The sequence below is a fragment of the Heptranchias perlo genome, unplaced genomic scaffold (assembly GCF_035084215.1).
Source record: "Heptranchias perlo isolate sHepPer1 unplaced genomic scaffold, sHepPer1.hap1 HAP1_SCAFFOLD_757, whole genome shotgun sequence".
NCBI lineage: Eukaryota > Metazoa > Chordata > Chondrichthyes > Hexanchiformes > Hexanchidae > Heptranchias > Heptranchias perlo.
The window spans coordinates 67,349-94,403 of NW_027139790.1; the positions used below are offsets into that span (position 1 = coordinate 67,349).

Consider the following 27,055-nt stretch of genomic DNA (forward strand, 5'->3'; position numbering starts at 1 on the left):
GCCGGATCACCATCCTGATTGGAGCAGCGCGATGTCAGTCAACCACACCCCACTTCCGGTTTGCTTGGCGGCCCGGAGCGGGTGCGAAGCCTCGGAGTTGGAGTCGCGGCCGGGCCCGGGGTCAGGGTCAGTGTCCCGGGCCGAGGGGCTGGGAGAGAAGCGCGGAGACTGGATCATCATCGGAGCGGCCAGTGGATAACACTGGGGTACAGTACTGGTGGGTACAGGTCTGTCTCTGTATAACACTGGGGTACAGTACTGGTGGGTACAGGTCTGTCACTGTATAACACTGGGGTACAGTCCTGGTGGGTACAGGTCTGTCTCTGTATAACACTGGGGTACAGTACTGGTGGGTACAGGTCTGTCCCTGTATAACACTGGGGTACAGTACTGGTGGGTACAGGTCTGTCTCTGTATAACACTGGGGTACAGTACTGGTGGGTACAGGTCTGTCACTGTATAACGCTGGGGTACAGTACTGGTGGGTACAGGTCTGTCCCTGTATAACACGGGTACAGTACTGGGGGGTACAGGTCTGTCCCTGTATAACAGTGGGGTACAGTACTGGTGGGTACAGGTCTGTCCCTGTATAACAGTGGGGTACAGTACTGGTGGGTACAGGTCTGTCCCTGTATAACACTGGGGTACAGTACTGGTGGGTACAGGTCTGTCCCTGTATAACACTGGGGTACAGTACTGGTGGGGACAGGTCTGTCCCTGTATAACACTGGGGTACAGTACTGGTGGGTACAGGTCTGTCACTGTATAACACTGGGGTACAGTACTGGTGGGTACAGGTCTGTCCCTGTATAACACTGGGGTACAGTACTGGTGGGTACAGGTCTGTCACTGTATAACACTGGGGTACAGTACTGGTGGGTACAGGTCTGTCTCTGTATAACACTGGGGTACAGTACTGGTGGGTACAGGTCTGTCCCTGTATAACACTGGGGTACAGTACTGGTGGGTACAGGTCTGTCACTGTATAACACTGGGGTACAGTACTGGGGGGTACAGGTCTGTCCCTGTATAACACTGGGGTACAGTACTGGTGGGTACAGGTCTGTCCCTGTATAACACTGGGGTACAGTACTGGTGGGTACAGGTCTGTCACTGTATAACACTGGGGTACAGTACTGGGGGGTACAGGTCTGTCCCTGTATAACACTGGGGTACAGTACTGGTGGGTACAGGTCTGTCCCTGTATAACACTGGGGTACAGTACTGGTGGGTACAGGTCTGTCCCTGTATAACACTGGGGTACAGTACTGGTGGGTACAGGTCTGTCACTGTATAACACTGGGGTACAGTACTGGGGGGTACAGGTCTGTCCCTGTATAACACTGGGGTACAGTACTGGTGGGTACAGGTCTGTCACTGTATAACACTGGGGTACAGTACTGGGGGGTACAGGTCTGTCCCTGTATAACACTGGGGTACAGTACTGGTGGGTACAGGTCTGTCACTGTATAACACTGGGGTACAGTACTGGTGGGTACAGGTCTGTCCCTGTATAACACTGGGGTACAGTACTGGGGGGTACAGGTCTGTCCCTGTATAACACTGGGGTACAGTACTGGTGGGTACAGGTCTGTCCCTGTATAACACTGGGGTACAGCACTGGTGGGTACAGGTCTGTCACTGTATAACACTGGGGTACAGTACTGGTGGGTACAGGTCTGTCTCTGTATAACACTGGGGTACAGCACTGGTGGGTACAGGTCTGTCTCTGTATAACACTGGGGTACAGTACTGGTGGGTACAGGTCTGTCACTGTATAACACTGGGGTACAGTACTGGTGGGTACAGGTCTGTCACTGTATAACACTGGGGTACAGTACTGGTGGGTGCAGGTCTGTCCCTGTATAACACTGGGGTACAGTACTGGTGGGTCCAGGTCTGTCCCTGTATAACACTGGGGTACAGTACTGGTGGGTACAGGTCTGTCCCTGTATAACACTGGGGTACAGTACTGGTGGGTCCAGGTCTGTCCCTGTATAACACTGGGGTACAGTACTGGTGGGTCCAGGTCTGTCCCTGTATAACACTGGGGTACAGTACTGGTGGGTCCAGGTCTGTCCCTGTATAACACTGGGGTACAGTACTGGTGGGTACAGGTCTGTCACTGTATAACACTGGGGTACAGTACTGGTGGGTACAGGTCTGTCTCTGTATAACACTGGGGTACAGTACTGGTGGGTACAGGTCTGTCACTGTATAACACTGGGGTACAGTACTGGTGGGTACAGGTCTGTCTCTGTATAACACTGGGGTACAGTACTGGTGGGTACAGGTCTGTCACTGTATAACACTGGGGTACAGTACTGGTGGGTACAGGTCTGTCACTGTATAACACTGGGGTACAGTACTGGTGGGTGCAGGTCTGTCCCTGTATAACACTGGGGTACAGTACTGGTGGGTCCAGGTCTGTCCCTGTATAACACTGGGGTACAGTACTGGTGGGTACAGGTCTGTCCCTGTATAACACTGGGGTACAGTACTGGGGGGTACAGGTCTGTCCCTGTACAACACTGGGGTACAGTACTGGTGGGTACAGGTCTGTCACTGTATAACACTGGGGTACAGTACTGGTGGGTCCAGGTCTGTCCCTGTATAACACTGGGGTACAGTACTGGTGGGTACAGGTCTGTCCCTGTATAACACTGGGGTACAGTACTGGTGGGTACAGGTCTGTCCCTGTATAACACTGGGGTACAGTACTGGTGGGTACAGGTCTGTCCCTGTATAACACTGGGGTACAGTACTGGTGGGTACAGGTCTGTCTCTGTATAACACTGGGGTACAGTACTGGTGGGTCCAGGTCTGTCACTGTATAACACTGGGGTACAGTACTGGGGGGTACAGGTCTGTCACTGTATAACACTGGGGTACAGTACTGGGGGGTACAGGTCTGTCACTGTATAACACTGGGGTACAGTACTGGTGGGTACAGGTCTGTCACTGTATAACACTGGGGTACAGTACTGGTGGGTACAGGTCTGTCTCTGTATAACACTGGGGTACAGTACTGGTGGGTACAGGTCTGTCCCTGTATAACACTGGGGTACAGTACTGGTGGGTACAGGTCTGTCCCTGTATAACACTGGGGTACAGTACTGGGGGGTACAGGTCTGTCTCTGTATAACACTGGGGTACAGTACTGGTGGGTACAGGTCTGTCCCTGTATAGCACTGGGGTACAGTACTGGGGGGTACAGGTCTGTCTCTGTATAACACTGGGGTACAGTACTGGTGGGTACAGGTCTGTCTCTGTATAACACTGGGGTACAGTACTGGTGGGTACAGGTCTGTCACTGTATAACACTGGGGTACAGTACTGGTGGGTACAGGTCTGTCCCTGTATAACACTGGGGTACAGTACTGGTGGGTACAGGTCTGTCTCTGTATAACACTGGGGTACAGTACTGGTGGGTCCAGGTCTGTCCCTGCATAACACTGGGGTACAGTACTGGTGGGTACAGGTCTGTCTCTGCATAACACTGGGGTACAGTACTGGTGGGTACAGGTCTGTCACTGTATAACACTGGGGTACAGTACTGGTGGGTACAGGTCTGTCACTGTATAACACTGGGGTACAGTACTGGTGGGTACAGGTCTGTCACTGTATAACACTGGGGTACAGTACTGGTGGGTACAGGTCTGTCCCTGTATAACACTGGGGTACAGTACTGGTGGGTACAGATCTGTCACTGTATAACGGGTACAGTACTGGTGGGGACAGGTCTGTCACTGTATAACGGGTACAGTACTGGTGGGTACAGGTCTGTCACTGTATAACACTGGGGTACAGTACTGGTGGGTACAGGTCTGTCCCTGTATAACAGTGGGGTACAGTACTGGTGGGTACAGGTCTGTCCCTGTATAACAGTGGGGTACAGTACTGGTGGGTCCGGGTCTGTCTCTGTATAACACTGGGGTACAGTACTGGTGGGTACAGGTCTGTCCCTGTATAACAGTGGGGTACAGTACTGGTGGGTACAGGTCTGTCACTGTATAACACTGGGGTACAGTACTGGTGGGTACAGGTCTGTCACTGTATAACACTGGGGTACAGTACTGGTGGGTCCGGGTCTGTCCCTGTATAACACTGGGGTACAGTACTGGTGGGTCCGGGTCTGTCCCTGTATAACACTGGGGTACAGTACTGGTGGGTGCAGGTCTGTCACTGTATAACACTGGGGTACAGTACTGGTGGGTCCGGGTCTGTCCCTGTATAACACTGGGGTACAGTACTGGTGGGTGCAGGTCTGTCACTGTATAACACTGGGGTACAGTACTGGTGGGTCCGGGTCTGTCCCTGTATAACACTGGGGTACAGTACTGGTGGGTACAGGTCTGTCACTGTATAACACTGGGGTACAGTACTGGTGGGTCCGGGTCTGTCCCTGTATAACACTGGGGTACAGTACTGGTGGGGACAGGTCTGTCCCTGTATAACACTGGGGTACAGTACTGGTGGGTACAGGTCTGTCACTGTATAACACTGGGGTACAGTCCTGGTGGGTCCAGGTCTGTCCCTGTATAACACTGGGGTACAGTACTGGTGGGGACAGGTCTGTCTCTGTATAACACTGGGGTACAGTACTGGTGGGTACAGGTCTGTCTCTGTATAACACTGGGGTACAGTACTGGTGGGTACAGGTCTGTCACTGTATAACACTGGGGTACAGTACTGGTGGGTACAGGTCTGTCCCTGTATAACACTGGGGTACAGGACTGGTGGGTACAGGTCTGTCACTGTATAACACTGGGGTACAGTACTGGTGGGTACAGGTCTGTCACTGTATAACACTGGGGTACAGTACTGGTGGGTACAGGTCTGTCACTGTATAACACTGGGGTACAGTACTGGTGGGTACGGGTCTGTCCCTGTATAACACTGGGGTACAGTACTGGTGGGTACAGGTCTGTCACTGTATAACACTGGGGTACAGTACTGGTGGGTGCAGGTCTGTCTCTGTATAACACTGGGGTACAGTACTGGTGGGTACAGGTCTGTCCCTGTATAACACTGGGGTACAGTACTGGTGGGTGCAGGTCTGTCTCTGTATAACACTGGGGTACAGTACTGGTGGGTACAGGTCTGTCCCTGTATAACACTGGGGTACAGTACTGGTGGGTACAGGTCTGTCTCTGTATAACACTGGGGTACAGTACTGGTGGGTACAGGTCTGTCTCTGTATAACACTGGGGTACAGTACTGGTGGGTACAGGTCTGTCACTGTATAACACTGGGGTACAGTACTGGGGGTACAGGTCTGTCCCTGTATAACACTGGGGTACAGTACTGGTGGGTACAGGTCTGTCCCTGTATAACACTCGGGTACAGTACTGGTGGGTACAGGTCTGTCACTGTCTAACACTGGGGTACAGTACTGGTGGGTACAGGTCTGTCCCTGTATAACACTGGGGTACAGTACTGGGGGGTACAGGTCTGTCTCTGTATAACACTGGGGTACAGTACTGGGGGGTACAGGTCTGTCTCTGTATAACACTGGGGTACAGTACTGGTGGGTACAGGTCTGTCTCTGTATAACACTGGGGTACAGTACTGGTGGGTACAGGTCTGTCACTGTATAACACTGGGGTACAGTACTGGTGGGTACAGGTCTGTATCTGTATAACACTGGGGTACAGTACTGGTGGGTGCAGGTCTGTCACTGTATAACACTGGGGTACAGTACTGGTGGGTACAGGTCTGTCACTGTATAACACTGGGGTACAGTACTGGGGGGTACAGGTCTGTCACTGTATAACACTGGGGTACAGTACTGGGGGGTACAGGTCTGTCACTGTATAACACTGGGGTACAGTACTGGTGGGTACAGGTCTGTCACTGTATAACACTGGGGTACAGTACTGGGGGGTACAGGTCTGTCACTGTATAACACTGGGGTACAGTACTGGTGGGTACAGGTCTGTCACTGTATAACACTGGGGTACAGTACTGGTGGGTACAGGTCTGTCCCTGTATAACACTGGGGTACAGTACTGGTGGGTACAGGTCTGTCACTGTATAACACTGGGGTACAGTACTGGTGGGTACAGATCTGTCCCTGTATAACACTGGGGTACAGTACTGGGGGGTACAGGTCTGTCCCTGTATAACACTGGGGTACAGTACTGGTGGGTACAGGTCTGTCCCTGTATAACACTGGGGTACAGTACTGGTGGGTACAGGTCTCTCACTGTATAACACTGGGGTACAGTACTGGTGGGTACAGGTCTGTCTCTGTATAACACGGGTACAGTACTGGTGGGTACAGGTCTGTCTCTGTATAACACTGGGGTACAGTACTGGTGGGTACAGGTCTGTCTCTGTATAACACTGGGGTACAGTACTGGTGGATACAGGTCTGTCTCTGTATAACACTGGGGTACAGTACTGGTGGGTACAGGTCTGTCTCTGTATAACACTGGGGTACAGTACTGGTGGGTACAGGTCTGTCTCTGTATAACACTGGGGTACAGTACTGGTGGGTACAGGTCTGTCCCTGTATAACACGGGTACAGTACTGGTGGGTACAGGTCTGTCTCTGTATAACACTGGGGTACAGTACTGGTGGGTACAGGTCTGTCCCTGTATAACACGGGTACAGTACTGGTGGGTACAGGTCTGTCTCTGTATAACACTGGTACAGTACTGGTGGGTGCAGGTCTGTCTCTGTATAACACTGGGGTACAGTACTGGTGGGTACAGGTCTGTCTCTGTATAACACGGGTACAGTACTGGTGGGTACAGGTCTGTCCCTGTATAACACTGGGGTACAGTACTGATGGGTCCAGGTCTGTCCCTGTATAACGCTGGGGTACAGTACTGGTGGGTACAGGTCTGTCTCTGTATAACACTGGGGTACAGTACTGGTGGGTACAGGTCTGTCTCTGCATAACACTGGGGTACAGTACTGGTGGGTACAGGTCTGTCCCTGTATAACACTGGGGTACAGTACTGGTGGGTACAGGTCTGTCTCTGTATAACACTGGGGTACAGTACTGGTGGGTACAGGTCTGTCTCTGCATAACACTGGGGTACAGTACTGGGGGGTACAGGTCTGTCCCTGTATAACACTGGGGTACAGTACTGGTGGGTACAGGTCTGTCCCTGTATAACACTGGGGTACAGTACTGGTGGGTACAGGTCTGTCCCTGTATAACACTGGGGTACAGTACTGGTGGGTACAGGTCTGTCCCTGTATAACACTGGGGTACAGTACTGGTGGGAACAGGTCTGTCCCTGTATAACACTGGGGTACAGTACTGGTGGGAACAGGTCTGTCCCTGTATAACACTGGGGTACAGTACTGGTGGGTACAGGTCTGTCCCTGTATAACACTGGGGTACAGTACTGGTGGGTACAGGTCTGTCTCTGTATAACACTGGGGTACAGTACTGGTGGGAACAGGTCTGTCCCTGTATAACACTGGGGTACAGTACTGGTGGGTACAGGTCTGTCCCTGTATAACACTGGGGTACAGTACTGGTGGGTACAGGTCTGTCTCTGTATAACACTGGGGTACAGTACTGGTGGGTACAGGTCTGTCTCTGTATAACACGGGTACAGTACTGGTGGGTACAGGTCTGTCCCTGTATAACACTGGGGTACAGTACTGGTGGGTACAGGTCTGTCCCTGTATAACGCTGGGGTACAGTACTGGTGGGTACAGGTCTGTCTCTGTATAACACTGGGGTACAGTACTGGTGGGTACAGGTCTGTCTCTGCATAACACTGGGGTACAGTACTGGTGGGTACAGGTCTGTCCCTGTATAACACTGGGGTACAGTACTGGGGGGTACAGGTCTGTCCCTGTATAACACTGGGGTACAGTACTGGTGGGTACAGGTCTGTCCCTGTATAACACTGGGGTACAGTACTGGGGGGTACAGGTCTGTCCCTGTATAACACTGGGGTCCAGTACTGGTGGGTACAGGTCTGTCACTGTATAACACTGGGGTACAGGACTGGGGGTACAGGTCTGTCCCTGTATAACACTGGGGTACAGTACTGGTGGGTACAGGTCTGTCCCTGTATAACACTGGGGTACAGTACTGGTGGGTACAGGTCTGTCCCTGTATAACACTGGGGTACAGTACTGGTGGGTACAGGTCTGTCCCTGTATAACACTGGGGTACAGTACTGGTGGGTACAGGTCTGTCACTGTATAACACTGGGGTACAGTACTGGTGGGTACAGGTCTGTCCCTGTATAACACTGGGGTACAGTACTGGGGGGTACAGGTCTGTCTCTGTATAACACTGGGGTACAGTACTGGGGGGTACAGGTCTGTCTCTGTATAACACTGGGGTACAGTACTGGTGGGTACAGGTCTGTCACTGTAAAACACTGGGGTACAGTACTGGTGGGTACAGGTCTGTCACTGTATAACACGGGTACAGTACTGGTGGGTACAGGTCTGTCACTGTATAACACTGGGGTACAGTACTGGTGGGTACAGGTCTGTCACTGTATAACACTGGGGTACAGTACTGGTGGGTACAGGTCTGTCTCTGTATAACACTGGGGTACAGTACTGGTGGGTACAGGTCTGTCACTGTATAACACTGGGGTACAGTACTGGTGGGTACAGTTCTGTCACTGTATAACACTGGGGTACAGTACTGGTGGGTACAGGTCTGTCACTGTATAACACTGGGGTACAGTACTGGGGGGTACAGGTCTGTCACTGTATAACACTGGGGTACAGTACTGGTGGGTACAGGTCTGTCACTGTATAACACTGGGGTACAGTACTGGTGGGTACAGGTCTGTCCCTGTATAACACTGGGGTACAGTACTGGTGGGTACAGGTCTGTCACTGTATAACACTGGGGTACAGTACTGGTGGGTACAGATCTGTCCCTGTATAACACTGGGGTACAGTACTGGGGGGTACAGGTCTGTCTCTGCATAACACTGGGGTACAGTACTGGGGGGTACAGGTCTGTCCCTGTATAACACTGGGGTACAGTACTGGTGGGTACAGGTCTGTCCCTGTATAACACTGGGGTACAGTACTGGTGGGTACAGGTCTCTCACTGTATAACACTGGGGTACAGTACTGGTGGGTACAGGTCTGTCTCTGTATAACACGGGTACCGTACTGGTGGGTACAGGTCTGTCTCTGTATAACACTGGGGTACAGTACTGGTGGGTACAGGTCTGTCTCTGTATAACACTGGGGTACAGTACTGGTGGGTACAGGTCTGTCTCTGTATAACACTGGGGTACAGTACTGGTGGGTACAGGTCTGTCTCTGTATAACACTGGGGTACAGTACTGGTGGGTACAGGTCTGTCCCTGTATAACACTGGGGTACAGCACTGGTGGGTACAGGTCTGTCTCTGTATAACGCTGGGGTACAGTACTGGTGGGTACAGGTCTGTCTCTGTATAACACTGGGGTACAGTACTGGTGGGTACAGGTCTGTCTCTGCATAACACTGGGGTACAGTACTGGGGGGTACAGGTCTGTCCCTGTATAACACTGGGGTACAGTACTGGTGGGTACAGGTCTGTCCCTGTATAACACTGGGGTACAGTACTGGGGGGTACAGGTCTGTCCCTGTATAACACTGGGGTACAGTACTGGTGGGTACAGGTCTGTCACTGTGTAACACTGGGATACAGTACTGGTGGGTACAGGTCTGTCCCTGTGTAACACTGGGGTACAGTACTGGTGGGTACAGGTCTGTCACTGTATAACACTTGGGTACAGTACTGGGGGGTACAGGTCTGTCACTGTATAACACTGGGGTACAGTACTGGGGGGTACAGGTCTGTCCCTGTATAACACTGGGGTACAGTACTGGTGGGTACAGGTCTGTCACTGTATAACACTGGGGTACAGTACTGGTGGGGACAGGTCTGTCACTGTATAACACTGGGGTACAGTACTGGTGGGTACAGGTCTGTCACTGTATAACACTGGGGTACAGTACTGGTGGGTACAGGTCTGTTACTGTATAACACTGGGGTACAGTACTGGTGGGTACAGGTCTGTCCCTGTATAACGCTGGGGTACAGTACTGGTGGGTACAGGTCTGTCACTGTATAACACTGGGGTACAGTACTGGTGGGTACAGGTCTGTCACTGTATAACACTGGGGTACAGTACTGGTGGGTACAGGTCTGTTACTGTATAACACTGGGGTACAGTACTGGGGGTACAGGTCTGTCCCTGTATAACACTGGGGTACAGTACTGGTGGGTACAGGTCTGTCCCTGTATAACACTGGGGTACAGTCCTGGTGGGTGCAGGTCTGTCCCTGTATAACACTGGGGTACAGTCCTGGTGGGTACAGGTCTGTCCCTGTATAACACTGGGGTACAGTACTGGTGGGTACAGGTCTGTCCCTGTATAACACTGGGGTACAGTACTGGGGGGTACAGGTCTGTCCCTGTATAACACTGGGGTACAGTACTGGTGGGTACAGGTCTGTCCCTGTATAACACTGGGGTACAGTACTGGTGGGGACAGGTCTGTCTCTGTATAACACTGGGGTACAGTACTGGTGGGTGCAGGTCTGTCTCTGTATAACACTGGGGTACAGTACTGGTGGGTACAGGTCTGTCACTGTATAACACTGGGGTACAGTACTGGTGGGTACGGGTCTGTCACTGTATAACACTGGGGTACAGTACTGGTGGGTACAGGTCTGTCTCTGTATAACACTGGGGTACAGTACTGGTGGGTACAGGTCTGTCACTGTATAACGGGTACAGTACTGGTGGGTACAGGTCTGTCCCTGTATAACACTGGGGGACAGTACTGGGGGGTACAGGTCTGTCCCTGTATAACACTGGGGTACAGTACTGGTGGGTACAGGTCTGTCCCTGTATAACACTGGGGTACAGTACTGGTGGGTACAGGTCTGTCCCTGTATAACACTGGGGTACAGTACTGGTGGGTACAGGTCTGTTACTGTATAACACTGGGGTACAGTACTGGGGGGTACAGGTCTGTCCCTGTATAACACTGGGGTACAGTACTGGTGGGTACAGGTCTGTCCCTGTATAACACTGGGGTACAGTACTGGTGGGTACAGGTCTGTCACTGTATAACGGGTACAGTACTGGTGGGTACAGGTCTGTCCCTGTATAACACTGGGGTACAGTACTGGTGGGTACAGGTCTGTCACTGTATAACGGGTACAGTACTGGTGGGTACAGGTCTGTCACTGTATAACACTGGGGTACAGTACTGGTGGGTACAGGTCTGTCTCTGTATAACACTGGGGTACAGTACTGGTGGGTACAGGTCTGTCACTGTATAACACGGGTACAGTACTGGTGGGTACAGGTCTGTCACTGTATAACACTGGGGTACAGTACTGGTGGGTACAGGTCTGTCACTGTATAACACTGGGGTACAGTACTGGTGGGTACAGGTCTGTCTCTGTATAACACTGGGGTACAGTACTGGTGGGTACAGGTCTGTCACTGTGTAACACTGGGGTACAGTACTGGTGGGTACAGTTCTGTCACTGTATAACACTGGGGTACAGTACTGGTGGGTACAGGTCTGTCACTGTATAACACTGGGGTACAGTACTGGGGGGTACAGGTCTGTCACTGTATAACACTGGGGTACAGTACTGGTGGGTACAGGTCTGTCACTGTATAACACTGGGGTACAGTACTGGTGGGTACAGGTCTGTCCCTGTATAACACTGGGGTACAGTACTGGTGGGTACAGGTCTGTCACTGTATAACACTGGGGTACAGTACTGGTGGGTACAGATCTGTCCCTGTATAACACTGGGGTACAGTACTGGGGGGTACAGGTCTGTCTCTGCATAACACTGGGGTACAGTACTGGGGGGTACAGGTCTGTCCCTGTATAACACTGGGGTACAGTACTGGTGGGTACAGGTCTGTCCCTGTATAACACTGGGGTACAGTACTGGTGGGTACAGGTCTCTCACTGTATAACACTGGGGTACAGTACTGGTGGGTACAGGTCTGTCTCTGTATAACACGGGTACCGTACTGGTGGGTACAGGTCTGTCTCTGTATAACACTGGGGTACAGTACTGGTGGGTACAGGTCTGTCTCTGTATAACACTGGGGTACAGTACTGGTGGGTACAGGTCTGTCTCTGTATAACACTGGGGTACAGTACTGGTGGGTACAGGTCTGTCTCTGTATAACACTGGGGTACAGTACTGGTGGGTACAGGTCTGTCCCTGTATAACACTGGGGTACAGCACTGGTGGGTACAGGTCTGTCTCTGTATAACGCTGGGGTACAGTACTGGTGGGTACAGGTCTGTCTCTGTATAACACTGGGGTACAGTACTGGTGGGTACAGGTCTGTCTCTGCATAACACTGGGGTACAGTACTGGGGGGTACAGGTCTGTCCCTGTATAACACTGGGGTACAGTACTGGTGGGTACAGGTCTGTCCCTGTATAACACTGGGGTACAGTACTGGGGGGTACAGGTCTGTCCCTGTATAACACTGGGGTACAGTACTGGTGGGTACAGGTCTGTCACTGTGTAACACTGGGATACAGTACTGGTGGGTACAGGTCTGTCCCTGTGTAACACTGGGGTACAGTACTGGTGGGTACAGGTCTGTCACTGTATAACACTTGGGTACAGTACTGGGGGGTACAGGTCTGTCACTGTATAACACTGGGGTACAGTACTGGGGTGTACAGGTCTGTCCCTGTATAACACTGGGGTACAGTACTGGTGGGTACAGGTCTGTCACTGTATAACACTGGGGTACAGTACTGGTGGGGACAGGTCTGTCACTGTATAACACTGGGGTACAGTACTGGTGGGTACAGGTCTGTCACTGTATAACACTGGGGTACAGTACTGGTGGGTACAGGTCTGTTACTGTATAACACTGGGGTACAGTACTGGTGGGTACAGGTCTGTCCCTGTATAACGCTGGGGTACAGTACTGGTGGGTACAGGTCTGTCACTGTATAACACTGGGGTACAGTACTGGTGGGTACAGGTCTGTCACTGTATAACACTGGGGTACAGTACTGGTGGGTACAGGTCTGTTACTGTATAACACTGGGGTACAGTACTGGGGGTACAGGTCTGTCCCTGTATAACACTGGGGTACAGTACTGGTGGGTACAGGTCTGTCCCTGTATAACACTGGGGTACAGTCCTGGTGGGTGCAGGTCTGTCCCTGTATAACACTGGGGTACAGTCCTGGTGGGTACAGGTCTGTCCCTGTATAACACTGGGGTACAGTACTGGTGGGTACAGGTCTGTCCCTGTATAACACTGGGGTACAGTACTGGGGGGTACAGGTCTGTCCCTGTATAACACTGGGGTACAGTACTGGTGGGTACAGGTCTGTCCCTGTATAACACTGGGGTACAGTACTGGTGGGGACAGGTCTGTCTCTGTATAACACTGGGGTACAGTACTGGTGGGTGCAGGTCTGTCTCTGTATAACACTGGGGTACAGTACTGGTGGGTACAGGTCTGTCACTGTATAACACTGGGGTACAGTACTGGTGGGTACGGGTCTGTCACTGTATAACACTGGGGTACAGTACTGGTGGGTACAGGTCTGTCTCTGTATAACACTGGGGTACAGTACTGGTGGGTACAGGTCTGTCACTGTATAACGGGTACAGTACTGGTGGGTACAGGTCTGTCCCTGTATAACACTGGGGGACAGTACTGGGGGGTACAGGTCTGTCCCTGTATAACACTGGGGTACAGTACTGGTGGGTACAGGTCTGTCCCTGTATAACACTGGGGTACAGTACTGGTGGGTACAGGTCTGTCCCTGTATAACACTGGGGTACAGTACTGGTGGGTACAGGTCTGTTACTGTATAACACTGGGGTACAGTACTGGGGGGTACAGGTCTGTCCCTGTATAACACTGGGGTACAGTACTGGTGGGTACAGGTCTGTCCCTGTATAACACTGGGGTACAGTACTGGTGGGTACAGGTCTGTCACTGTATAACGGGTACAGTACTGGTGGGTACAGGTCTGTCCCTGTATAACACTGGGGTACAGTACTGGTGGGTACAGGTCTGTCACTGTATAACGGGTACAGTACTGGTGGGTACAGGTCTGTCACTGTATAACACTGGGGTACAGTACTGGTGGGTACAGGTCTGTCTCTGTATAACACTGGGGTACAGTACTGGTGGGTACAGGTCTGTCCCTGTATAACACTGGGGTACAGTACTGGTGGGTACAGGTCTGTCCCTGTATAACACTGGGGTACAGTACTGGTGGGTACAGGTCTGTCCCTGTATAACACTGGGGTACAGTACTGGTGGGAACAGGTCTGTCCCTGTATAACACTGGGGTACACTACTGGTGGGTACAGGTCTGTCTCTGTATAACACTGGGGTACAGTACTGGTGGGAACAGGTCTGTCCCTGTATAACACTGGGGTACAGTACTGGTGGGTACAGGTCTGTCCCTGTATAACACTGGGGTACAGTACTGGTGGGTACAGGTCTGTCCCTGTATAACACTGGGGTACAGTACTGGTGGGTACAGGTCTGTCTCTGTATTACACTGGGGTACAGTACTGGTGGGTACAGGTCTGTCTCTGTATAACACGGGTACAGTACTGGTGGGTACAGGTCTGTCCCTGTATAACACTGGGGTACAGTACTGGTGGGTACAGGTCTGTCCCTGTATAACGCTGGGGTACAGTACTGGTGGGTACAGGTCTGTCTCTGTATAACACTGGGGTACAGTACTGGTGGGTACAGGTCTGTCCCTGTATAACACTGGGGTACAGTACTGGTGGGAACAGGTCTGTCCCTGTATAACACTGGGGTACAGTACTGGTGGGTACAGGTCTGTCCCTGTATAACACTGGGGTACAGTACTGGGGGGTACAGGTCTGTCCCTGTATAACACTGGGGTACAGTACTGGTGGGTACAGGTCTGTCCCTGTATAACACTGGGGTACAGTACTGGGGGGTACAGGTCTGTCCCTGTATAACACTGGGGTACAGTACTGGTGGGTACAGGTCTGTCACTGTGTAACACTGGGATACAGTACTGGTGGGTACAGGTCTGTCCCTGTGTAACACTGGGGTACAGTACTGGTGGGTACAGGTCTGTCACTGTATAACACTGGGGTACAGTACTGGGGGGTACAGGTCTGTCACTGTACAACACTGGGGTACAGTACTGGTGGGTACAGGTCTGTTACTGTATAACACTGGGGTACAGTACTGGGGGGTACAGGTCTGTCCCTGTATAACACTGGGGTACAGTACTGGTGGGTACAGGTCTGTCCCTGTATAACACTGGGGTACAGGACTGGGGGGTACAGGTCTGTCCCTGTTTTACACTGGGGTACAGTACTGGTGGGTACAGGTCTGTCCCTGTATAACACTGGGGTACAGTACTGGTGGGTACAGGTCTGTCCCTGTATAACACTGGGGGACAGTACTGGGGGGTACAGGTCTGTCCCTGTATAACACTGGGGTACAGTACTGGTGGGTACAGGTCTGTCCCTGTATAACACTGGGGTACAGTACTGGTGGGTCCAGGTCTGTCCCTGTATAACACTGGGGTACAGTACTGGTGGGGACAGGTCTGTCTCTGTATAACACTGGGGTACAGTACTGGTGGGTACAGGTCTGTCACTGTATAACACTGGGGTACAGTACTGGTGGGTACGGGTCTGTCACTGTATAACACTGGGGTACAGTACTGGTGGGTGCAGGTCTGTCTCTGTATAACACTGGGGTACAGTACTGGTGGGTACAGGTCTGTCACTGTATAACGGGTACAGTACTGGTGGGTACAGGTCTGTCCCTGTATAACACTGGGGGACAGTACTGGGGGGTACAGGTCTGTCCCTGTATAACACTGGGGTACAGTACTGGTGGGTACAGGTCTGTCACTGTATAACACTGGGGTACAGTACTGGTGGGTACAGGTCTGTCTCTGTATAACACTGGGGTACAGTACTGGTGGGTACAGGTCTGTCACTGTATAACGGGTACAGTACTGGTGGGTACAGGTCTGTCCCTGTATAACACTGGGGTACAGTACTGGTGGGTACAGGTCTGTCCCTGTATAACACTGGGGGACAGTACTGGGGGGTACAGGTCTGTCCCTGTATAACACTGGGGTACAGTACTGGTGGGTACAGGTCTGTCACTGTATAACACTGGGGTACAGTACTGGTGGGTACAGGTCTGTCGCTGTATAACACTGGGGTACAGTACTGGTGGGTACAGGTCTGTCTCTGTATAACACTGAGGTACAGTACTGGTGGGTACATGTCTGTCACTGTATAACACTGGGGTACAGTACTGGTGGGTACAGGTCTGTCACTGTATAACACTGGGGTACAGTACTGGTGGGTACAGGTCTGTTACTGTATAACACTGGGGTACAGTACTGGGGGGTACAGGTCTGTCCGTGTATAACACTGGGGTACAGTACTGGTGGGTACAGGTCTGTCCCTGTATAACACTGGGGTACAGTACTGGGGGGCACAGGTCTGTCCCTGTATAACACTGGGGTACAGTACTGGTGGGTACAGGTCTGTCCCTGTATAACACTGGGGTACAGTACTGGTGGGTACAGGTCTGTCCCTGTATAACACTGGGGTACAGTACTGGTGGGTACAGGTCTGTCCCTGTATAACACTGGGGGACAGTACTGGGGGGTACAGGTCTGTCCCTGTATAACACTGGGGTACAGTACTGGTGGGTACAGGTCTGTCCCTGTATAACACTGGGGTACAGTACTGGTGGGTACAGGTCTGTCCCTGTATAACACTGGGGTACAGTACTGGTGGGGACAGGTCTGTCTCTGTATAACACTGGGGTACAGTACTGGTGGGTACAGGTCTGTCACTGTATAACACTGGGGTACAGTACTGGTGGGTACAGGTCTGTCCCTGTATAACACTGGGGTACAGTACTGGTGGGTACAGGTCTGTCCCTGTATAACACTGGGGTACAGTACTGGTGGGAACAGGTCTGTCCCTGTATAACACTGGGGTACAGTACTGGTGGGAACAGGTCTGTCCCTGTATAACACTGGGGTACAGTACTGGTGGGTACAGGTCTGTCCCTGTATAACACTGGGGTACAGTACTGGTGGGTACAGGTCTGTCTCTGTATAACACTGGGGTACAGTACTGGTGGGAACAGGTCTGTCCCTGTATAACACTGGGGTACAGTACTGGTGGGTACAGGTCTGTCCCTGTATAACACTGGGGTACAGTACTGGTGGGTACAGGTCTGTCTCTGTATAACACTGGGGTACAGTACTGGTGGGTACAGGTCTGTCTCTGTATAACACGGGTACAGTACTGGTGGGTACAGGTCTGTCCCTGTATAACACTGGGGTACAGTACTGGTGGGTACAGGTCTGTCCCTGTATAACGCTGGGGTACAGTACTGGTGGGTACAGGTCTGTCTCTGTATAACACTGGGGTACAGTACTGGTGGGTACAGGTCTGTCTCTGCATAACACTGGGGTACAGTACTGGTGGGTACAGGTCTGTCCCTGTATAACACTGGGGTACAGTACTGGGGGGTACAGGTCTGTCCCTGTATAACACTGGGGTACAGTACTGGTGGGTACAGGTCTGTCCCTGTATAACACTGGGGTACAGTACTGGGGGGTACAGGTCTGTCCCTGTATAACACTGGGGTACAGTACTGGTGGGTACAGGTCTGTCACTGTATAACACTGGGGTACAGGACTGGGGGTACAGGTCTGTCCCTGTATAACACTGGGGTACAGAACTGGTGGGTACAGGTCTGTCCCTGTATAACACTGGGGTACAGTACTGGTGGGTACAGGTCTGTCCCTGTATAACACTGGGGTACAGTACTGGTGGGTACAGGTCTGTCCCTGTATAACACTGGGGTACAGTACTGGTGGGTACAGGTCTGTCACTGTATAACACTGGGGTACAGTACTGGTGGGTACAGGTCTGTCACTGTATAACACTGGGGTACAGTACTGGTGGGTACAGGTCTGTCCCTGTATAACACTGGGGTACAGTACTGGTGGGTACAGGTCTGTCCCTGTATAACACTGGGGTACAGTACTGGTGGGTACAGGTCTGTCACTGTATAACACTGGGGTACAGTACTGGTGGGTACAGGTCTGTCACTGTATAACACTGGGGTACAGTACTGGTGGGTACAGGTCTGTCCCTGTATAACACTGGGGTACAGTACTGGTGGGTACAGGTCTGTCACTGTATAACACTGGGGTACAGTACTGGTGGGTACAGGTCTGTCTCTGTATAACACTGGGGTACAGTACTGGTGGGTACAGGTCTGTCTCTGTATAACACTGGGGTACAGTACTGGTGGGTACAGGTCTGTCACTGTATAACACTGGGGTACAGTACTGGTGGGTACAGGTCTGTCCCTGTATAACACTGGGGTACAGTACTGGTGGGTACAGGTCTGTCCCTGTATAACACTGGGGTACAGTACTGGTGGGTACAGGTCTGTCACTGTATAACACTGGGGTACAGTACTGGTGGGTACAGGTCTGTCCCTGTATAACACTGGGGTACAGTACTGGTGGGTACAGGTCTGTCTCTGTATAACACTGGGGTACAGTACTGGTGGGTACAGGTCTGTCTCTGTATAACACTGGGGTACAGTACTGGTGGGTACAGGTCTGTCACTGTATAACACTGGGGTACAGTACTGGTGGGTACAGGTCTGTCTCTGTATAACACTGGGGTACAGTACTGGTGGGTACAGGTCTGTCCCTGTATAACACTGGGGTACAGTACTGGTGGGTACAGGTCTGTCACTGTATAACACTGGGGTACAGTACTGGTGGGTACAGGTCTGTCACTATATAACACTGGGGTACAGTACTGGTGGGGGCAGGTCTGTCACTGTATAACACTGGGGTACAGTACTGGTGGGTACAGGTCTGTCTCTGTATAACACTGGGGTACAGTACTGGGGGGTACAGGTCTGTCACTGTATAACACTGGGGTACAGTACTGGTGGGTACAGGTCTGTCACTGTATAACACTGGGGTACAGTACTGGTGGGTACAGGTCTGTCTCTGTATAACACTGGGGTACAGTACTGGTGGGGACAGGTCTGTCCCTGTATAACACTGGGGTACAGTACTGGTGGGGACAGGTCTGTCCCTGTATAACACTGGGGTACAGTACTGGTGGGTACAGGTCTGTCACTGTATAACACTGGGGTACAGTACTGGTGGGGACAGGTCTGTCCCTGTATAACACTGGGGTACAGTACTGGTGGGTTCTGTGCGGTGAGGGATGAGGTTAGTTCTGGCGAGGGACGGTGCAGCACGGCACGGTGAGGGACGGTGTTGGTCGCGGTAAGGGACAGGGGTCGGTGTGGCGGGGGACGTGGGTTGGTGCCGTGATGCCAGTCCCGAGACTCCCCTTCCCTCGTGGTGGCGCCGATAATCCATTGATCACTCGGCCCCCTGTGCTGTCGGTACCTCCTGACCTCGCCCGCTGTGACTGGTGATTCTCGGAGTTCGAGGTGTGCACAGGGGCCTGAGGTCCTCATGTTTCTGGGGTGTTGTTTGTTTGCCCAGGTCCGTGCCGCGAGTGGGAATCGGCCTCTGCTCACCATGGACGATCGGCGGAAGATCCAGATCATCGAGTGGGAGGATTTGGATAAACGCAAGTTCTATGTGTTTGGAGTGTGTATGACGATGATGATCCGAGTCAGCGTCTATCCCTTTACCTTGATCCGCACCCGGCTGCAGGTCCAGAAGGGCAAGAGTTTGTACGGTGGCACCTTTGACGCGTTTGTCAAGATCCTGCGGACAGAGGGCGTGGCTGGATTCTACCGAGGCTTTCTCGTCAACACCTTCACGCTCATCTCTGGCCAGTGCTACGTTACCACCTACGAGCTCACCCGCAAGTACGTCGCACAGTACAACAACCGCAACGTGGTGAAGTCTGTGATTGCCGGGGGCGCGGCCTCGCTGGTGGCGCAGACCATCACTGTGCCCATCGACATCGTCTCGCAGCACCTGATGGTGCAGGGCCAGGGCCAGAGCATGGGTCGCTTCAAGCTGCAGTCCAGAGTGGTGGTGGGCACCGGCAAGCACCAGCTGGTCATCGGGCAGACCAAGGAGGTGGTCGTCCAGATCTTCCAGCTGGACGGGCTGCGAGGGTTTTACCGAGGATACGCTGCATCACTCATGACCTACATCCCCAACAGTGCACTATGGTGGCCTTTCTACCATCTGTACGCAGGTGGGTGAGATTCCTGGCTACCTGACAGTGGGGCCCAGTTATAAGGAACATCAAACAGGTGTCCGACTGTTCGCCCACTGAGCGCAGTGCGTGTGCCCAGACTTTGGGCGCTGAGAGTCGAGGTGCTCAGTCTTTGACCGAGGGTGGGGTCAGGGAGACAGGCTGTGGGATTCACTGCGGCCAAGGTGGGACTGTGTGTTCGACCGGTGGCCTTGAAGGTCAGGGCTTGGGTTCACCTTGGACAGGTTGAAGAGGTTCCCATGGCAGTAAATACCTGTGTCCCAGAGGAACACAGTCCAATACTCTCATTACTGGGGAGAGGGGTCCCAGAGTAACACAGCCCAATACTCTCATTACTGGGGAGAGGGGTCCCAGAGTAACACAGCCCAATACTCTCATTACTGGGGAGAGGGGTCCCAGAGTAACACAGTACTGGTGGGTACAGGTCTGTCACTGTATAACACTGGCGTACAGTACTGGTGGGTACAGGTCTGTCACTGAAAAACACTGGGGTACAGTACTGGTGGGTACAGGTCTGTCCCTGTATAACACTGGGGTACAGTACTGGTGGGTACAGGTCTGTCACTGTATAACACTGGGGTACAGTACTGGTGGGTACAGGTCTGTCACTGAAAAACACTGGGGTACAGTACTGGTGGGTACAGGTCTGTCACTGTATAACACTGGGGTACAGTACTGGTGGGTACAGGTCTGTCACTGAAAAACACTGGGGTACAGTACTGGTGGGTACAGGTCTGTCACTGAAAAACACTGGGGTACAGTACTGGTGGGTACAGGTCTGTCCTTGTATAACACTGGGGTACAGTACTGGTGGGTACAGGTCTGTCAGTGTATAACACTGTGGTACAGTACTGGTGGGTACAGGTCTGTCCCTGTATAACACGGTACAGTACTGGTGGGTACAGGTCTGTCACTGTATAACACTGGGGTACAGCACTGGTGGGTACAGGTCTGTCACTGTATAACACTGGGGTACAGTACTGGTGGGTACAGGTCTGTCACTGAAAAACACTGGGGTACAGTACTGGTGGGTACAGGTCTGTCACTGAAAAACACTGGGGTACAGTACTGGTGGGTACAGGTCTGTCACTGTATAACACTGGGGTATAGTACTGGTGGGTACAGGTCTGTCCCTGTATAACACTGGGGTACAGTACTGGTGGGTACAGGTCTGTCACTGGAAACACTGGGGTACAGTACTGGTGGGTACAGGTATGTCCCTGTATAACACTGGGGTACAGTACTGGTGGGTACAGGTCTGTCAGTGTATAACACTGTGGTACAGTACTGGTGGGGACAGGTCTGTCACTGGAAACACTGGGGTACAGTACTGGTGGGTACAGGTCTGTCCCTGTGTAACACTGGGGTACAGTACTGGTGGGTACAGGTCTGTCCCTGTATAACACTGGGGTACAGTACTGGTGGGTACAGGTCTGTCACTGTATAACGGGTACAGTACTGGTGGGTACAGGTCTGTCACTGTATAACACTGGGGTACAGTACTGGTGGGTACAGGTCTGTCACTGTATAACAGGTACAGTACTGGTGGGTACAGGTCTGTCACTGTATAACGGGTACAGTACTGGTGGGTACAGGTCTGTCACTGTATAACGGGTACAGTACTGGTGGGTACAGGTCTGTCACTGTATAACATTGGGATGCAGTACTCGTGGGTACAGGTCTGTCACTGTATAACGGGTACAGTACTGGTGGGGACAGGTCTGTCTCTGTATAACACTGGGGTACAGTACTGGTGGGTACAGGTCTGTCACTGTATAACACTGGGGTACAGTACTGGTGGGTGCAGGTCTGTCACTGTATAACACTGGGGTACAGTACTGGTGGGTACAGGTCTGTCACTGTATAACATTGGGATGCAGTACTGGTGGGTCCAGGTCTGTCCCTGTATTACACTGGGGTACAGTACTGGTGGGTACAGGTCTGTCCCTGTATAACACTGGGGTACAGTACTGGTGGGTACAGGTCTGTCCCTGTATAACACTGGGGTACAGTACTGGTGGGTACAGGTCTGTCACTGTATAACACTGGGGTACAGTACTGGTGGGTACAGGTCTGTCACTGTATAACACTGGGGTACAGTACTGGTGGGTACAGGTCTGTCTCTGTATAACACTGGGGTACAGTACTGGTGGGTACAGGTCTGTCACTGTATAACACTGGGGTACAGTACTGGTGGGTACAGGTCTGTCACTGTATAACACCGGGGTACAGTACTGGTGGGTACAGGTCTGTCACTGTATAACACTGGGGTACAGTACTGGTGGGTACAGGTCTGTCTCTGTATAACACTGGGGTACAGTACTGGTGGGTACAGGTCTGTCCCTGTATAACACTGGGGTACAGTACTGGGGGGTACAGGTCTCTCACTGTATAACACTGGGGTACAGTACTGGTGGGTACAGGTCTGTCTCTGTATAACACTGGGGTACAGTACTGGTGGGTACAGGTCTGTCCCTGTATAACACTGGGGTACAGTACTGGTGGGTACAGGTCTGTCACTGTATAACACTGGGGTACAGTACTGGTGGGTACAGTTCTGTCCCTGTATAACACTGGGGTACAGTACTGGTGGGTACAGGTCTGTCCCTGTATAACACTGGGGTACAGTACTGGTGGGTACAGGTCTGTCCCTGTATAACACTGGGGTACAGTACTGGTGGGGGCAGGTCTGTCCCTGTATAACACTGGGGTACAGCACTGGTGGGTACGGGTCTGTCACTGTATAACACTGGGGTACAGTACTGGTGGGTACAGGTCTGTCCCTGTATAACACTGGGGTACAGTACTGGTGGGTGCAGGTCTGTCCCTGTATAACACTGGGGTACAGTACTGGTGGGTACAGGTCTGTCCCTGTATAACACTGGGGTACAGTACTGGTGGGTGCAGGTCTGTCCCTGTATAACACTGGGGTACAGTACTGGTGGGTACAGGTCTGTCCCTGTATAACACTGGGGTACAGTACTGGTGGGTACAGGTCTGTCACTGTATAACGGGTACAGTACTGGTGGGTACAGGTCTGTCACTGTATAACGGGTACAGTACTGGTGGGTACAGGTCTGTCACTGTATAACGGGTACAGTACTGGTGGGTACAGGTCTGTCACTGTATAACATTGGGATGCAGTACTGGTGGGGACAGGTCTGTCTCTGTATAACACTGGGGTACAGTACTGGTGGGTACAGGTCTGTCACTGTATAACACTGGGGTACAGTACTGGTGGGTACAGGTCTGTCACTGTATAACGGGTACAGTACTGGTGGGTACAGGTCTGTCACTGTATAACACTGGGGTACAGTACTGGTGGGTACAGGTCTGTCACTGTATAACACTGGGGTACAGTACTGGTGGGTACAGGTCTGTCACTGTATAACATTGGATGCAGTACTGGTGGGTACAGGTCTGTCACTGTATAACGGGTACAGTACTGGTGGGTACAGGTCTGTCCCTGTATAACACTGGGGTACAGTACTGGTGGGTACAGGTCTGTCCCTGTATAACACTGGGGTACAGTACTGGTGGGTACAGGTCTGTCACTGTATAACACTGGGGTACAGTACTGGTGGGTACAGGTCTGTCCCTGTATAACACTGGGGTACAGTACTGGTGGGTACAGGTCTGTCACTGTATAACACTGGGGTACAGTACTGGGGGGTACAGGTCTGTCACTGTATAACACTGGGGTACAGTACTGGGGGGTACAGGTCTGTCACTGTATAACACTGGGTTACAGTACTGGTGGGTACAGGTCTGTCACTGTATAACACTGGGGTACAGTACTGGTGGGTACAGGTCTGTCCCTGTATAACACTGGGGTACAGTACTGGTGGGTACAGGTCTGTCCCTGTATAACACTGGGTACAGTACTGGGGGGTACAGGTCTGTCCCTGTATAACACTGGGGTACAGTACTGGGGGGGTACAGGTCTGTCACTGTATAACACTGGGGTACAGTACTGGGGGGGTACAGGTCTGTCCCTGTATAACACTGGGGTACAGTACTAGTGGGTAGAGGTCTGTCCCTGTATAACACTGGGGTACAGCACTGGTGGGTACGGGTCTGTCACTGTATAACACTGGGGTACAGTACTGGTGGGTACAGGTCTGTCCCTGTATAACACTGGGGTACAGTACTGGTGGGGACAGGTCTGTCTCTGTATAACACTGGGGTACAGTACTGGGGGGTACAGGTCTGTCCCTGTATAACACTGGGGTACAGTACTAGTGGGTAGAGGTCTGTCCCTGTATAACACTGGGGTACAGCACTGGTGGGTACGGGTCTGTCACTGTATAACACTGGGTACAGTACTGGTGGGTATAGGTCTGTCCCTGTATAACACTGGGGTACAGTACTGGTGGGTACAGGTCTGTCCCTGTATAACACTGGGGTACAGTACTGGTGGGTACAGGTCTGTCCCTGTATAACACTGGGGGTACAGTACTGGTGGGTACAGGTCTGTCCCTGTATAACACTGGGGTACAGTACTGGTGGGTACAGGTCTGTCCCTGTATAACACTGGGGTACAGTACTGGTGGGTACAGGTCTGTCACTGTATAACACTGGGGTACAGTACTGGTGGGTACAGGTCTGTCACTGTATTTCACTGGGGTACAGTACTGGTGGGTACAGGTCTGTCACTGTATTTCACTGGGGTACAGTACTGGTGGGTACAGGTCTGTCCCTGTATAACACTGGGGTACAGTACTGGTGGGTACAGGTCTGTCCCTGTATAACACTGGGGTACAGTACTGGTGGGTACAGGTCTGTCCCTGTATAACACTGGGGTACAGTACTGGTGGGTACAGGTCTGTCCCTGTATAACACTGGGGTACAGTACTGGTGGGTACAGGTCTGTCTCTGTATAACACTGGGGTACAGTACTGGTGGGTACAGGTCTGTCACTGTATTTCACTGGGGTACAGTACTGGTGGGTACAGGTCTGTCTCTGTATAACACTGGGGTACAGTACTGGTGGGTACAGGTCTGTCTCTGTATAACACTGGGGTACAGTACTGGTGGGTACAGGTCTGTCACTGTATTTCACTGGGGTACAGTACTGGTGGGTACAGGTCTGTCACTGTATTTCACTGGGGTACAGTACTGGTGGGTACAGGTCTGTCACTGTATAACACTGGGGTACAGTACTGGTGGGTACAGGTCTGTCACTGTATTTCACTGGGGTACAGTACTGGTGGGTACAGGTCTGTCACTGTATTTCACTGGGGTACAGTACTGGTGGGTACAGGTCTGTCCCTGTATAACACTGGGGTACAGTACTGGTGGGTACAGGTCTGTCACTGTATAACACTGGGGGTACAGTACTGGTGGGTACAGGTCTGTCACTGTATTTCACTGGGGGACAGTCCTGATTCGCTGAGTTTGTTCGGGGGAGTTTCGTTCCTCTGTTGAAGTGCTGATTCTCAGCTCTAATGAGGACCTTCCCCCTCAATCTTTGTGTCTCTTCTTTCCACAGAACAACTCTCCTGTGTGACACCCAGTGTGTGCCCGCACCTCCTGGTCCAGGCCGTGGCTGGGCCTCTCGCAGCAGCGACTGCCTCCACCCTCACAAACCCGATGGATGTGATCCGGGCTCGAGTACAGGTAACAGCACAGGGGTGTGTGGGGGTATCGAGTGTCTGGTGACCGTCCAGAGATCAGTTCACCCTCTCCCCCTCTCCCTCCCCTGACCCCCCCCTCTCTCTCTCTCTCTCCCCTTCCTCTCTTCCCTTCCCCCTTCCCCCTTCCCCTTCCCTTTCCCCTCTCCCCCTCGCTCACCCTCTCTCCCTCTCTCTCTCTCCCCTACCCCCTCCCCCTCTACCTCCCCCTCTACCTCCCCCTCCCCCTCTACCTCCCCTCGACCTCCCCCTCTACCTCCCCCTCTCCCTCCCCCTCCCCCTCCTCCTCCCCCTCCCCCTCCACCTCCCCCTCCCCCTCCCCCTCCCCCTCCCCCCTCCCCCTCCCCCTCTACCTCTACCTCCCCCTCCCCCTCTACCTCCCCTCCCCCTCTACCTCCCCTCCCCCTCTACCTCCCCCTCTCCCTCCTCCCCTCCCCCTCTCCCTCCTCCTCCCCCTCCCCCCTCTCCCTCCTCCTCCCCCTCCCCCTCTACCACCTCCCTCCCCTCCCCCTCTACCTCCCCCTCCCCCCTCTACCTCCCCCTCCCCCTCGACCTCCTCCTCCCCCTCGACCTCCTCCTCCCCCTCGACCTCCTCCTCCCCCTCGACCTCCTCCTCCCCCTCGACCTCCTCCTCCCCCTCGACCTCCTCCTCCCCCTCGACCTCCTCCTCCCCCTCGACCTCCTCCTCCCCCTCTACCTCCTCCTCCCCCTCTACCTCCTCCTCCCCCTCTACCTCCTCCTCCCCCTCCCCCTCTACCTCCCCCTCCCCCTCCCCCTCTACCTCCCCCTCTCCCTCCTCCTCCCCCTCACCCTCCTCCTCCCCCTCCCCCTCCTCCCTCCTCCCCCTCCCCCTCACCCTCCTCCTCCCCCTCCCCTCACCCTCCTCCTCCCCCTCACCTCCTCCTCCCCTCACCCTCCTCCTCCCCCTCACCCTCCTCCTCCCCCTCTACACCTCCCCCTCTACCACCTCCCCCTCTACCACCTCCCCCTCCACCACCTCCCCCTCTACCACCTCCCCCTCTACCACCTCTGCCCCCCCTCCCCCTCCCCCTCTACCCCTCCCCCTCCCCTCGACCTCGACCTCCCCCCTCCCCCTCGACCTCCCCCTCCCCCCTCCCCTCCTCCTCCTCCTCCTCCCCTTCTCCCTCCTCTCCTCCCCCTCCTCCTCCTCCCCCTCCTCA

At 53.0% G+C, this 27,055-nt stretch overlaps 1 protein-coding gene across 1 annotated transcript; it reads left to right on the forward strand.

Annotated features, from left to right (window-relative positions):
* LOC137319191 (solute carrier family 25 member 44-like) lies at positions 1 to 25,874 on the forward strand (the record flags this gene model as incomplete). The annotated part of the gene is made up of 3 exons (XM_067981512.1): positions 1 to 217; positions 19,551 to 20,220; positions 25,733 to 25,874. Coding segments are annotated over exons 2-3 (776 nt in total), but the record flags the coding sequence as incomplete, so codon positions are not given.
* Positions 25,875 to 27,055: the final 1,181 nt, after the last annotated feature.